The 14733-nt window shown below is 48.7% G+C and overlaps 1 protein-coding gene across 1 annotated transcript in view; it reads left to right on the top strand.

Annotated features, from left to right (window-relative positions):
• Positions 1-14733, top strand: part of LOC119977312 (transmembrane protein 182-like) — a 172284-nt gene that overhangs the window by 108832 nt on the left and 48719 nt on the right. Inside the window, exons 6-7 of the mRNA XM_038818079.1 lie at positions 1109-1246; positions 9711-9893. Coding sequence (XP_038674007.1) covers positions 1109-1246; positions 9711-9893 — 321 coding nt within the window. The remainder of the gene's footprint in view (positions 1-1108; positions 1247-9710; positions 9894-14733) is intronic.

The raw sequence follows: 14733 nt of genomic DNA, 5'->3' as shown, positions 1-14733 counted from the left end.
GGGGTGCACAGCCAGATGGCTGCCTTGCAGGCCGCGACAATGGCGGTCTGTGCCTGGACACCATCCCAATCCCCCTCTACGTCCCTGGCAGGCCGCCCCGACCCGACCCTAGCCAGTCCGGCAGCCCATAGTCGTGCCTCTCTGTGTCCTACCTCCTCTCTCTCCCTCATCAGCCACGCCGCCAGTTTCACGATTTTTAAAAGCACAAGTGAACCGCGTTGTCAGGAACTCGGCCCATCGGATTATCGCGGAGGCCCTGGTGAATACCGGGCAGGCCCGCTAATAATATGCAAACGGTGTTTACTGTACGTGCATTCCGGACTGCATTGACACCACTCTCGAGGTGACGGAGAATTGCGGTTTGGCGTCAAATACGATTTTGGCATCAGAACGTTGGCGTCAGCCAACGGAGAATTTCGCCCCAGATGCCTCAGAGTGGGGTTGGTAGAAAGTGGAAGAGGAATGTGTATCCAAGCCTGCAGGGTCTAACCAGGCAGGATAGATCCAGCAGAAAGTGGAAAGGCATTTATCTCCTGAACATAATAGTCCTATGCCTGAGTTTTGCTGACAGGTTTCCTGAGGCTGGAAGGCACACTGCTTCATATATGATTTAAAGTGGCAACCAGCCACCTTAGAGTGTATTGGTAAGCCACACTCTTTGTCCCATTTCAGTTAAAAACAAAGGCGGGTGGTATGGGAATGGGATTCAGACGTTAACCCTTTAATCCTCCAACTGACCCAAACGCCTCCAATTTGTGGGGTTAAAATTTCCCCCCAAAATTTGTTATTGCAATTTGCAGAGGTTAGCTCCAGCATCTGTGTTGTTCGATAAGTGCCTTATGCGCTGTCAGAATGGGGCTGGTTTAGCTCACACAGGGCTAAATCGCTGGCTTTTAAAGCAGACCAAGCAGGCCAGCAGCACGGTTCGATTCCCGTACCAGCCTCCCTGGACAGGCGCCGGAATGTGGCGACTAGGGGCTTTTCACAGTAACTTCATTGAAGCCTACTCGTGACAAGAAGCGATTTTCATTTTTCATGAGGAGTTATATTTACACATCTGAGAAAAAAATTGCTAAATGTGATCAATTTGTACTCTTTGTTTTTCTAGTTTATCGTCGTTTGTGGAGTGCACTGATGATTGTGGCAGTAATTTTCATTACAATTGGATGCGTATTCATTACTTTTAAAGCGTTTTGTAAGAATTACCGGAGGTATAAAGTTGTTGGTGCCATATTTCTGCTGTCTGGTAAGTCAAACATTTTCGGTCATTGTTTTACTTGCACAATCTGAGTTGCATCTAGCTCCTGCCATGGCAGGAGTTTTGGGGGGTTATTCGGGAGGCACAGCAGAAATTAATGCCAAGGAGGAGGAAACATGCTAATGGGAGGACAAAGCATCCATGCTTGATGAGGGAAGTCTAGGACAGCATAAAAGCAAAAGAAAAAGCAGACAAAGTGGTGAGGAGTAGTGAGAAGCCAGAGGATTGTGAAGACTTTAAAAGCGAGTAGAGGACAAAAGCAATGAGGGGAGGGAAGAGGAAATATGAGTGGAAACTAGCTAATATAAAAGAAGATAGGAAGAGTTTTTTTCAATACGTAAAAAGTAAGAGAGAGGCAAAAATAGACATTGGACCACTGGAAAACATGGCTGGAGAAGAACTAATAGGAAACAAAGCAATGGCAGATGAACTGAATAGTTTATTTGCATCAGTCTTCATGGTGGAAGACACCAGTGGGATGCCAGAGTTCCAGGAGAATAAGGAGCAGAGGTGAGTGCAGTGGCCACCACTAAGGAGAAGGTTCTGGGGAAACTGAAAGGTCTGAAGGTTGATAAGTCACCTGGACCAGATGGACTGCATCCCAAGGTTCTAAAAGAGATAGCTGAGGAGATTGTGGAGGCATTGGTAGTGATTTTTCAGGAATCACTGGAGGCAGGAAGGGTCCCAGAGGATTGGTAAGTAGCTAATGTAACACTGTTTAAGAAGGGAGGGAGGCAGAAGACAGGAAATTATAAGTCAGTTAGCCTGACTTTGGTCACTGGTAAGATTTTAGAGTCTCTTATTAAAGATGAAATTGTGGAATACTTGGAAGTGCATGATAAAATAGGACTGAGTCAGCACGGCTTCGTCAAGGGGAGGTCATGTCTGACAAATCTGTTAGAGTTATTTGAGGAGGTAACAAGGAGGTTAGACAAAGGAGAACCAATGGACTTGATTTATTTAGATTTCCAGAAGGCCTTTGACAAGGTGCCGCAGAGGAGATTGTTAAATAATTTAAGAGCCCACGGTGTTAAGGGTAAGATCCTGGTATGAATAGAGAATTGGCTGACTGGCAGAAGGCAGAGAGTGGGAATAAAGGTGTCTTCTTCGGGATGAGAGCCGGTGGCTAGTGGTGTGCCTCAGGGGTCTGTGCTGGGACCACAAATTTTCACAATATCTGGAAAAGGGAACTGAAGGCACTGTTGCTAAGTTTGCAGATGATACAAAGATCTGTAGAGGGACAGGCAGCATTGAGGAAGCAAAGAGGCTACAGAAGGATTTGGACAGGCTAGGAAAGTGGGCAATGAAGTGGCAGATGAAATACAATGTGGAAAAGTGTGAGTTTATGCACTATGGAAAGAGGAATTTAGGCATAAGATATTTTCGGAATGGGGAAATGGTTAGGAAATCAGAAGCACAAAGGGGCTTAGGAATCCTTGTTCATGATTCTCTTAATGTGGAGATGCCGGCGTTGGACTTGGGTGAGCACAGTTAGAAGTCTTACAACACCAGGTTAAAGTCCAACAGGTTTGTTTCAAACACAATTTTTCGGAGCACTGCTCCTTCCTCAGGTGAATAGATTCACCTGAGGAAGGAGCTGTGCCCCGAAAGCTAGTGTTTGAAACAAACCTGTTGGACTTTAACCTGGTGTTGTAAGACTTCTTACTATGATTCTCTTAAGGTTAACGTGCAGGTTCAGTCAGCAGTTAGGAAGGCAAATGTAATGTTAGCATTCATGTCGAGAGGGCCAGAATACAAGACCAGGGATGTATTTCTGAGGCTGTATAAGGCTCTGGTCAGACCCCAATTGGTGAGCAATTTTGGACCCCGTACCTAAAGGAAGATGTGCTAGCCTTGGAAAGGGTCCAGAGGATGTTCACAAGAATGACTCCTAGAAGGGAGAGCTTGTCATATGAGGAACGGGTGAGGACTCTGGGTTTGTACTCGAAGTTAGAAGGATGAGGGAGGAACATATTGAAACTTACAGGATACTGTGATGCCTGGATAGTGGAGAGGATGTTCCACTTGTAGGAAAAACTAGAAGCAGAGGACACCATCTCAGACTAAATGAACTTTCAAAACAGAGATGAGGAGGACTTTCTTCAGCCAGAGGGTGGTGAATCTGTGGAACTCTTTGCCGCAGGAGGCTGTGGAGGCAAAATCACTGAGTGTCTTTAAGACAGATAGATGGGTTCTTGATTAATAAGTGGATCCATGGGGAGAAGACAGGAGAATGGGGATGAGAAAATATCAGCCATGATTGAATGGCGGAGCAGACTCGATGGGCCGAGTGGCCTAATTCTGCTTCCATGTCTTACGGTGATATGACAGTTTTTCATGGGCTGTGTGGAGTTCATAAAGTCAGGGTGGTGAGGGAACCAACAAGGGGTGGTGAGGGTGTGAGGGACCCTGATTGACCTTGCCCTCTTCACAGATGTCCACAAAAGCATTGGGAGGAGTTGACCATCACACAAAGTCCCATCTTCACACCGGAGATGCTTTTTGTCATGGTGTGTGGCACTACCACTGTGCTAAATGGGATAGATTCAGATTTAGTGGCTCAAAATTGAGCATGGGGTAGTGGGACGATCACAATCTGTACCCCATGTCTCAGCATGTTCCTCACTGCCATTACCACCAAACGAGGGGATTGACCCTGATTCAGTGAGGAGGGAAGCCCAGTGGAACCAAGTAGGCTCGATGGCTGGTTCGCGATGTGAATTGGCAAACCCTAGCGACGGGCTCTGATTCTCACAACAGGTGGCATGGGTAAATGACCATCTCCTTGTTGAATTGCAGCTGTCAGCTGTTTTGGGATGCACACATATGGTAGTGTTGCTGTTGCCACTTCTGTGCTCCTCTAAGTGCCAGTGCACAGTCTTTGCTGCAATTCTTACTCCTTGTCCCAGGCCCGATCTGGTTGGTCCTGCAGCTTTCTGATGTGCAGAAAATTCAGAACCAGCAATTATTGTGAGACTCTTCTTACCCGCCAAACGTTCAGTCTGCAAAAGAATCTTGTCAAAAAACTAAAAACATTCTCGAGGATTGATTTGACTATCTGGATAATTTCCTTAACAGAGACGAGGATCCCTTTAAATTCTACTTCTGGGGGGCAGCATGGTGGCGCAGTGGTTAGCACTGCTGCCTCATGGCGCCGAGGTCCCAGGTTCGATCTCGGCTCTGGGTCACTGTCCGTGTGGAGTTTGCACATTCTCCCCGTGGTGCGTGGGTTTCGCTCCCACAACCCAAAGATGTGCAGGGTAGGTGGATTGGCCACGCTAAATTGCCCCTTAATTGGAAAAAATAAATTGGGTACTCTAAATTCATTTTAAAAAATTCGACTTGAGAAATCTACTGCACAAGACGACATTGTGTTCACCCTCCTCAGCACCTCACCCCATCCTCCAATTTTGGCCCCAGTACCTCCACCCATTTCGCTTTCACTCGCTCCACCGAACTCCACTCCTCCTCCACTATTCACTGGTACATTCCGGAAGTGCTACCCTCCTCCAATCCTGAGCAGGATAGAATCTGCTCCCAACAGGTTGGACGGCCGTGCCATGGGGAAAGCCAGAAAAAACTGCTTAGCCCAGTTCCCCACCGGGAGGCACCTAAACCCATCCACATCCACCAGCCCATATTGACCAGGCTATTTCTAGGCAAATGCATCTGAGGAGCAATGTTAATGACACCTTCTATCACCTTGTTGAAGCTGGGGAGTAGACTAATGGGGCTGTAATTGGCCGGGTTGGATTTGTCCTGCTTTTTGTGTGTGGGTCACACCTGGGCAATTTTCCACATTGCCAGGTATATGCCAGTGTTGCAGATGCACTGAAACAGCTTGGTTAGGGATGCAGCAAGTTTTGGTGCACAAGTTTTCAATACTATTGCCAGGAAATTGTCGGGGCTCATAGCCTTTGCAGTATCTAGTGTCTTTGACCATTTCTTGACATCAAGTGGAGTGAATCGAATGACCTGAAGACTGGCATCTGTGATACTGGGGACCTTTGGAGGAGGCTGAGATGTGGCAGCATGGTCGCACAAGTGGATAGCACTGTGACTTCACAGCGCCAGGGTCCCAGGTTCGATTCCCTGCTGGGTCACTGTCTGCGGAGTCTGCATGTTCTCCCCGTGACTGCGTGGGTTTCCTCCGGGTTCTCTAGTTTCCTCCCACAGTCCAAAGACGTGCAGATTAGGTGGATTGGCCATGCTAAATTGCCCTTATGATCAAAAAGGTTAGGAGGGGTTATTGGGTTCAGGGGATAGGGTGGAAGTGAGGGCTTAAGTGGGTCAGTGCAGACTCGATGGGCCGAATGGCCTCCTTCTGCACTGTATGTTCTGTGTTCTATCCACTTCAGCCCAAACTTGTTGTGTATGCTTCAGCCTTAACTTTTGCACTGAACCTTGCCTCTTCAGTGCTACGACAGGAATTGTCATGACTGAGGTCGTTTGAGGATTAACACTTTGAGGGGCACAGAGTGGGTTAGTGAAGCTGAAGTACAGATTAGTCATGATCAGGGGCTGGTTTAGCACACTGGGCTAAATCACTGGCTTTTAAAGCAGACAAAGGCAGGCCAGCAGTAAGGTTCAATTCCCGTACCAACATCCCCGAACAGGCGCCGGAATGTGGCGACTAGGGGCTTTTCACAGTAACTTCATTGAAGCCTACTCGTGACAATAAGCGATTTTCTTTTCATTTCATTTCATTTCATCTACTGGAATAATACGAAGCTAGAAGAGCTAAATAGTCTCATCCAGATCCTATATTGCTATCCTGCCCTGAGCTTAAATCATTAAATTCCTGGCTTATTGTGAATCGACCAGCCAATCCCAACTCCAGCACCAAAGCTACTATTCACCTTAATATTAGTGGCTTAGCATTAAGCCACTGAGGCTCTACGCTATGGACTTCAAAACTAAACCTCATCTCCTTCTCATTCTCTAAGTTAATTCTTAAACTCAGGGCGTGATCTTCCAGCCTGGTTACGCTATCGCTCAGACGATACGAGGCCGGTGAATAGCGGGAGAGGCCAAGAACGAGAACTGCACCAGGCGCCAGTTTGCGATGCAACCTGCCCGCTCCCGTTGCTAAATCAGAATCTCGCTGTAACGAGGCGAGAAACCAATTAGCACCACTTAAGCCCAATTTCCATACAATTAATGGGAGCCACCCCATATCCAACGGCCTCCTGTCATTCAGCGACCGTCATTACAGTCCGCAAGTGGTCACACTGGCGCCAATTAGTACTCCTTTTGAAAAATATGAACTTGGCGGAAGGGCTTCTGTGGGGAGCCGAGGAGGTGAGCAGCCATCTTTGATCACAGGCAATGAGCCTAGGGACGCTGGGATTGCCGGCCCTGTGATCGGTGTGGGGGACTCTCGGCTGAGGATGGGGGACCCTCCGCACAGCAGGGCCAACATAGGACGATGGGGGAGGGGCACAGGGGAAACCGCGGGGCAACCGCATGCGGTAGCACCGTTTAACTGTTTCAGGGGCAACCCTTTTCCTGCCCGTCTGCCCCAAGCTCTGCCCATAACCCCCACCGACTGCCGAGGCCTCTGGTTGTACGGCTGAAGGCTATTGCAAATAGGGAATTGGCAATCGTGGTTAAGTGAGCACTTCACACATCCCAAGTGGATTCCCTTGAGTGGGGGGGGGGCCATGCAGCAAGTGGGAGTAATTGCCTAGAAGCCCAATCACACCTTGATACCCGGACACTGTGCTTGAACACTGGAGGCAACATCACGCACATAGCAGCCAACACCCGAACACTCAAGGGATGGCACACAGCTCCGGGAGCATGTCCACGGTTGGAGGATGGGTGGATGCCAGAGGAGGGGGAGATGTCTGGAGAAATGGGTCAGGTATTTGGCGGTCAGCTCGCATTGTGGAAGAAAGTTACAGAGGCGGCATAATGGTTGTGCACAAAGGTGTTTCATGTGTTTTACATTCCCCCACTCTCCCGATGGTGCCGCCTTCCCCCCCACCCCTACCTACCCCCCCCCCCCCGGTGCCCTCAGTGATGTTCAACATGCTTGATCCTCCTAGCTCTACCGCCACGTCTAGGTGTCTCCCCAGGATGCACATCTGAAGTGGAGGCAGCCAGCTGCCTACCTTGTCTCGTGGTATTCGATGCCCCTAGCAGGCGTCCCCTGGGGGATCTGAGGCCGGAGGGCCTCAGCGCACTTGGTGGCACATGCTCAGCTGTTGGCCTGTCCCATGTGCTGACTTTGAGATGTGGCCTCATCAGAAGCGTGGAACTCGAGCGAGCTGGTGGCCACTCCATGGGACAGGTCTGGCTTGATACCCAGTGCCCCCTCCTACCGGTCAGTGTCCATAGGGCCCTGGGGTTCACCATGGGATGGAGGGGCAGATGGTTCAAGCCGCAGCTGCTGCTTCATCATCTAGCTCTGCCAGCCCTGGCGGTCCCCCAATATCAGGACCATTGTGTCGATGCCCTCGGCGTTGCTGCTCAGTGACTGGGATATGCTCTTCAGCGCCTTGGCAATGCCCACCTGTGACTGGAATTAGCTCCGCAGTGGCTCGGCCATGCCCACCTAGAGAGCTGGGCATGTCCCGCAGAACCTCATCAAGGTCAGCCTGGTACTGTGTGACACCCCCAGTGAGTCAGACATTCTGCTGAAACCCTCAGCCATGGCCATCACAGACTGTGTGACGCCTTGGACACTTTCACTAATGGTGCTGATGTCATGCACCAGGATTTCCACTGCCACCCTGGCAGTGTTGGCTTCAATGCCACGCATTGCCAGCGCCATGGCCTGCGCCTGTAGGCCGTGGGACTTCTCCAAGCGGCTATGGATCTGCTGGAGTGACGCTGACATCTCCCTCTGAATGTCCTGGCTGCACCCTATCATCTCAATCAGCTACGAGTCACCCTGTTCACAGGCTCAGCATCAGACTGGGACCCGCTGTCCTAGGATCCCTTTGACTGCTGTCTCACCTGGGATCCTGGCTCCACCTGATGTACATCATCAGCAGTGTGGTGCTCACCCCTTGTGCCCCAGAACATGTCCCACCGAGGTGTGTGTTTCTGGGCTGGTGGAGGGTGGGGATGACAGCTGTGCCATGACTATACCTGTTGCATCCTCGGAGCTCTCCTCCGAGGAGTTTTCTTGAAAGGCTGGAGAGGGTGCTGCTCAGGATGGGCTGGCGCCATCGGCTGGAGGACCTGTGGGAGAATGGACATGTGGTCAGTGGGAGAGATGGGTCAGTCAGTAAGACAATAACAACTCACATTTGACAGGTCCTCCAGGTGGAGCCCAGTCCTTCCTCACCTCTGCGGCTTCCATCCAGCCTTCGCGTGGATGTCCACCCTGTCCTCAGCTACCCCAGTAACCTCCAGGGCATGCTCCTTGAAGGAGGTGAGGATTCTTAAGTTTGGCACACGTCCGCCAGTCTGGGCTCTCTCATGAGGATTATGGGAGAGCTTTCCCTGAGGAGACACAAAGGGGTATTATTAGCCACATGCATGGTACACAGTGGTGGGAGTGGGGGTGTGAAGGGAGGGTTGAAGTGGGGGGGTGTGGAGGGGGGATTTTGGGTCACATGGGGAGTTGGTGGGTGAATGTTCCCATGGGAGTGGGGGAGAGGGGGGATGTTGGTGTCTACTCACTCATGCTGCCCGGTGTGGGTTGTTGACCGTCTTATGGCAAGTCCTCCTGGTCACACTCTCCGAGCTCACAGCTAGCGCCACCTCGTCCCAGGCAGCACTGGCTACCCTGTGTCTGACTCTCGGGGGAACAGGACATCCCTCCTGGCCTCCATAGTGTCTAGCAGCCTCCCCAGATCTGCATCCCTGAATCTCCTATTGCGAGCTGGCTGGGGTTGGCTGAGCAAATGCCGCTTAAATGCTGCTCGACCTTGTTAGCGGGGGGCTGGCGAGCACGGTCCTGGCGTATCAGCTGGTGAGCCTTCATTTCTGGCAAGAAGCCCGTGAGGCCTCGTTAAGTGGACCAATTCATGTTGAATTGCGTTGCCGGCCTCGCTGGGCTGAGTGCCGGGAAGCTCGCGGCACACTTAGAAATGTTCCTGGAGAATTGCGTCCCCCATTTCTTCTCCCAAGCTTCGTATCACGTCTGATCTTTGGCTGAGTGCATATTTTTCCATCTGTGCCTGAAAATCTATATAATGCAGGCTGTTGTTCTGCGGAAACAAATTAAAAATAACTTCCTAATATTCTAAATAAACTCTCAGCTGTGTGGCAAAATAATTTATCGGAAATATATTGGACTGATGCAACTTCATAATGAACAGTCTTCATTTTCAATGGAGTTGTCAACTGGATCAGTCAAAATTAGCTACTTAAAATTTTTCTCAAGGCACAAAGCTCTTTTTAAAATCAGAGTAAATATTTTGATTTTTGGAAAGATTTAATACAGGCTAAAAATGCTTCATTTTAATTTATTTCTGCTCTTCACTCTTGTACTTAGGTGCTTTGTATACGCTGTCAATTATCATGTATGCCTGCTGGATATCTGCTGTACGACAAATCATAACTGAACATCAGATGATAATGCAAGACAATATAGATGTACACATTGTCAAGAGTGAAGTGAAATATGGCTGGTCTTTTATGGCAGCTCCTGTTGCAGCAGTCTTCTCTTTGATTGCAGGTTTGTTGTTCATTAAAATATCTGCTTCCAAGGAAGGAAATAGCATCATTTAAATGTATATGCTGCACAACTCAACACAATATGTGAAATGTATCATTGTATTTTATTCTTTCAAAATATTTTTGAAACGCATGAATATGATCATCTGATGTTCGGTGATATTCAATAATTATTCTCACTGCGTTATTTCAGAATTTTAACAGCATCTTCACTTTTTTATATTTTATGAAATGTTTAATGTTGCACAGTTAGTCAATATTAATTTGCATCAAATTTCTTTTGCTGCTTTTAAGATTGTGTATTAAGGGATCATACCAAAGAGTTAATACGATTTCAGTGAGTTATAAAGTGAATTGTAGTCATGAAAACTGCCTCTTTGGCTGTATATATCCACCCCAACCTTTAGCCAACACATCTGCTATTGCTTTCCTCAATGTGTTTTTCCAGAGATGGAGTCGCCACAGCCAATGAGCCAAAGCTGTTTCTTGCTTTCCTGAAACCCTGTACTTTTTTATTAACTGGCAGACACAATGTGCCTGGCCAGCCAAATCTGTATTTTGTTTTTCCCCATTTATTCTTTCATGGCATGTGGGCATTGCTGCTGTGGCCAGATTGCCCATCTTAATTGCTCTTGAACTGTGTATCTTGCTCGGGCCACCTCAGGGGGAAGTTAAGGGTCAACCTATTGCTGTGGCTCTGAAGTCACATGTGCAGAAGGCTGAATAAGGATTGCGGATTTCCCCAGTGAGATTCGCTTTCAATTCCAGATTTAACAACCAAATTTAAATTCCATCAGCTGCTGTGGTGGGATTTGAACCCATGTCCTCAAGAGCATTAGCCTGGGTCTCTGGTTTATTAGTCCAGTGACATTACCACACACAACCATCTCCGCTGGAGAAAGATTCAAGCTGCAGAATCTTTCAAATAGCAATTACAATAGCACACACCTATACACATTTGACAGAGTATGATTTATAAAATTTAAGGATTGACTTTGCTGGTATAAAGGAAATGTTAGAGACAAAAAAAATCTTGACAATAAAGTGGGCTGGTGCAAGTCAAGGGTTATTAGACTGCTTTACAAAAAGGAATGCTTGCTCGAAGAAATTGTTTGGATGACCAAAACAAAGGATATCATGTATTATGATGGGTATATGGAATACGGAAATCCTTTTTTCCTTATTTCGTAATTATATGTGTGTTTTATAAAGTTTTTGTTTACACGGGGAAACTTAATAATATGCCCATTATGTTGTTACGATACGCAGGTGAAATGCATTGTTTAATTAATTATCCAGAGTACTTATAAAGCGAGACTAGACGGAACTTCCTTTTCAGTTTTTTGTAGGAGTTGACCTGTGGCTGCTTGGTGTGAGGAGGGGTGGGGAGGGAGGAGAACCTCCTTGTAAGCCTGCTCTTCAACCTGGCAAAGCTGCCCTTCAATAGGTCCAGAAAGAGAGAAGTGGAGAGGGTCGTATGAGCCGACTGTCTGCTCCTCTACTGCAGCCCGGTTCATGGCTGAGTCACCCTGGAGAGGGAACACGTGGTGCTTACTGGTACGCTTGAGACCAGATTCTGGACTGGTGGGCGTTGCGAGGGCTGGAGTATATCATTGAACTCCAAAATGACGTTTAAATTTGGTTTAAGAAGTTTTCTTGAATATTATTGTATTTTATTACAGCATCATTTTAAAGCTATTTTAATTTCTTTTGTAAATTCAACAACTTGTTTATTGTTTTACCTCAAGAGTTTCAAGAGAGACTGCTGGGACTTGGGGTAGTTGGTAAGCAGCGGACACATGTAACGATATATTCTACAATTAAACCCATTAAAAGAAAAGTGTTTATGTCTGGTTTCATATTTCACCAACTGGTTTAAGCGACTGATGTCGAGCTTGATTGTCATTGCTGCATTCTTTATCATTAATAGATTCATCATCATACTTAAATGCTATTGACATAAACTGCCGGATTCATATTCCTGAATAACATTAACAATAATAAAAGGGAATTGTCATTGCACTAGGCATACATAGCAATTCCTGATGTTTTTTTCCAAGTTAGGATGAAGTAAAATAAAGAATGAATTAGAGTGGGAATTTTTGAGAACACCAGAAAGAGAAAATTTGAAATGTGCAACATTGAGTTCTTTGCCCATCCATTGAGTGCTTTGTGCAATTTACATATTCCAAGGAAAACTTTGGTGAACTACTTATTTTAAACTTTCAGCTAACAGCTGCTCCTGTTGTGATTATATTTTGTGACCTGTTGTCATTTTAGTCATAGAAATTAAAAAGGACAATTCATTGCTGGAAAACTGCCAAAGTGCAAAAGAAGAAAGAGGGGTTGACTATTGGGTGACAGGGGTTGGCCACTGAGGCCATGTCTCATGACGCCAATCCGGAGGCCTCAGACTGACGTGGAGAACAACAACGCCCATGCATCGACCAGGGGTGCCATTGAGCAATGCATCGGCGCCCTGAAGATGTGGTTCAGCTCTGGAGAGCCTGGTCAGCTCTGGAGAGGCCACCAGTATAGCCTAGGAGGGTCTCGCACATCATGGTGGTCCGCTGCATCCTCCATAACATTGCGCAATAGAAGGGCAACATGCTGGAAGAGGAGGACGAACGCCAGGCCTTGTCCGATAGGAGGATGCAGAGGAGGGCCAGATGTGCATGGTGCCCCGGCAGCCACTGGAGGGCGGCACAACGGGACACTCTCATCGCCACCAGGTTCACTAACTAGAGGGCTTGGCCACTAATGGCCCGACTGCCCCTTCCCACTCCCACTCATCCACCACCTTCCCCCATCCAATCATCCACCCTGCCTGCAACCATCCCTCCCACCCCCCGCATGACCTGGCTCTTACATCCTCCTCTGTGCTTCCTACCTGCTGCACGCTTGCACAGGCTACCCCAGGCCCTGGACATCCTGACCCATGGCCGATACCGTTGCACCCAAGGCCTCCACACATGGTCGGCACCACCTCCTGCAGGCAGTTGGACTCCTCTAAATACACTTGCAGGCGGTGGATGGTCACTGACACTCCCTCATGTAATCCTCAGCTCTGCCCCTGCTCCAAATTAACGGGACAGCCCTTTTCAGAAGCCCGAGACCCGTCTGGATGGCAGCTAGTCCCTGGAGTTGGGCCACCCCCTGAACGTCCGCCCCCATTTTTTTTTCACCTGTCCTCTGCAGCAGAACCAACCATGGTGCAACAAATTTGGTTGTTGCTGCTTTCCCCTGAGAGGCCAAACTCCTCAACAGTTTCCAAAGTGGTATATCGGTTTTTCAGGGGAATGGACACAGCAGGCAGGATTCTCTGAGCCTACGCCGGGCTGGAGAATCGCCAGGCCAGGCACGAATTGCGCGATGCCGCCCCGACGCCGGTGCGCTGATTCTCCAGTGAGCGGAATAGCTTCTCCTAGAGGCCTGTTGACGCCGTCGTAAAACGCAACGGCGTTTACGATGGCGTCAACATTTAGCCTCAGGATCAGCGAATCCCACCCAGGGTGTTCCTGCACTGCCTGCCTAATCCTCTTGCTCTGTCTGGTGGTCACGCATTCCATTTCTGCCTGTGGAGTTTTAGCCCGCAGTATGACTACACTGCGACACATGCTATCCATGATACTTACTGCCTTGCGGATCCCCAGCTGGCGCTTCAGCTCTGAATCCCGGGCTTCCAGGAGCTGCAGCTGGAGACAATTCCTGCACACATGCTGTTCCTGGCTTCCCACATGGAGCACTTTAAATTTAACTTTTTGGATGATACTTAAAATCAAATAATATCAATTACATGAGGGCACTTCTTCCCTGATACTCTACATCACATAACATAGCTCTTTCAAACTATAGGCCACAAAATAAAGACCGTACAAACTGGAAGCGATAAAAGACGTAAATATTTAACTAACCGTACTCACCCGATCGCCTGCTTCCACTTTGCCCAGGTCACTTTTGAATCCTGACATCACCTCTGGAGCAGCAAACTCCAAACTTGCACGCCAGTCTCAGTCTCACTCTGTCTCCCACTCTCAGTCTCACTCTGTCTCCCGCTCTCAGTCTCACTCTGTCTCCCGCTCTCAGTCTCACTCTGTCTCCCGCTCTCAGTCTCACTCTGTCTCCCGCTCTCAGTCTCACTCTGTCTCCCGCTCTCAGTCTCACTCTGTCTCCCGCTCTCAGTCTCACTCTGTCTCCCGCTCTGTTACCCTCCCGGCTCCGCTCTCAGTCTCACTCTGTCTCCCGCTCTCAGTCTCACTCTGTCTCCCGCTCTCAGTCTCACTCTGTCTCCCGCTCTCAGTCTCACTCTGTCTCCCGCTCTCAGTCTCACTCTGTCTCCCGCTCTCAGTCTCACTCTGTCTCCCGCTCTCAGTCTCACTCTGTCTCCCGCTCTCAGTCTCACTCTGTCTCCCGCTCTCAGTCTCACTCTGTCTCCCGCTCTCAGTCTCACTCTGTCTCCCGCTCTCAGTCTCACTCTGTCTCCCGCTCTCAGTCTCACTCTGTCTCCCGCTCTGTTACCCTCCCGGCTCCGCTCTCAGTCTCACTCTGTCTCCCGCTCTCAGTCTCGCTCTGTCTCCCGCTCTCAGTCTCACTCTGTCTCCTGCTCTGTTATCCTCCCGGCTCCGCTCTCAGTCTCACTCTGTCTCCCGCTCTCAGTTTCACTGTCTCCCGCTCTGTTATCCTCCCGGCTCCGCTCTCAGTCTCACTCTGTCTCATGCTCTTTATTCTCCCCAGCTCTGCTCTCTGTCTCGCTCATACCCGTGCTCATTTATCTACCTGGCTCCACTCTCAGTCTTGCTCTTTTTTGCCTTCTTTTATCTTCTCAGCTTTGCTCTCAGCCT

The sequence above is a fragment of the Scyliorhinus canicula genome, chromosome 14 (genome assembly GCF_902713615.1).
Source record: "Scyliorhinus canicula chromosome 14, sScyCan1.1, whole genome shotgun sequence".
In the NCBI taxonomy this organism is placed as follows: Eukaryota; Metazoa; Chordata; class Chondrichthyes; order Carcharhiniformes; family Scyliorhinidae; genus Scyliorhinus; species Scyliorhinus canicula.
This window is presented reverse-complemented; position numbering and strand designations above follow the sequence as displayed.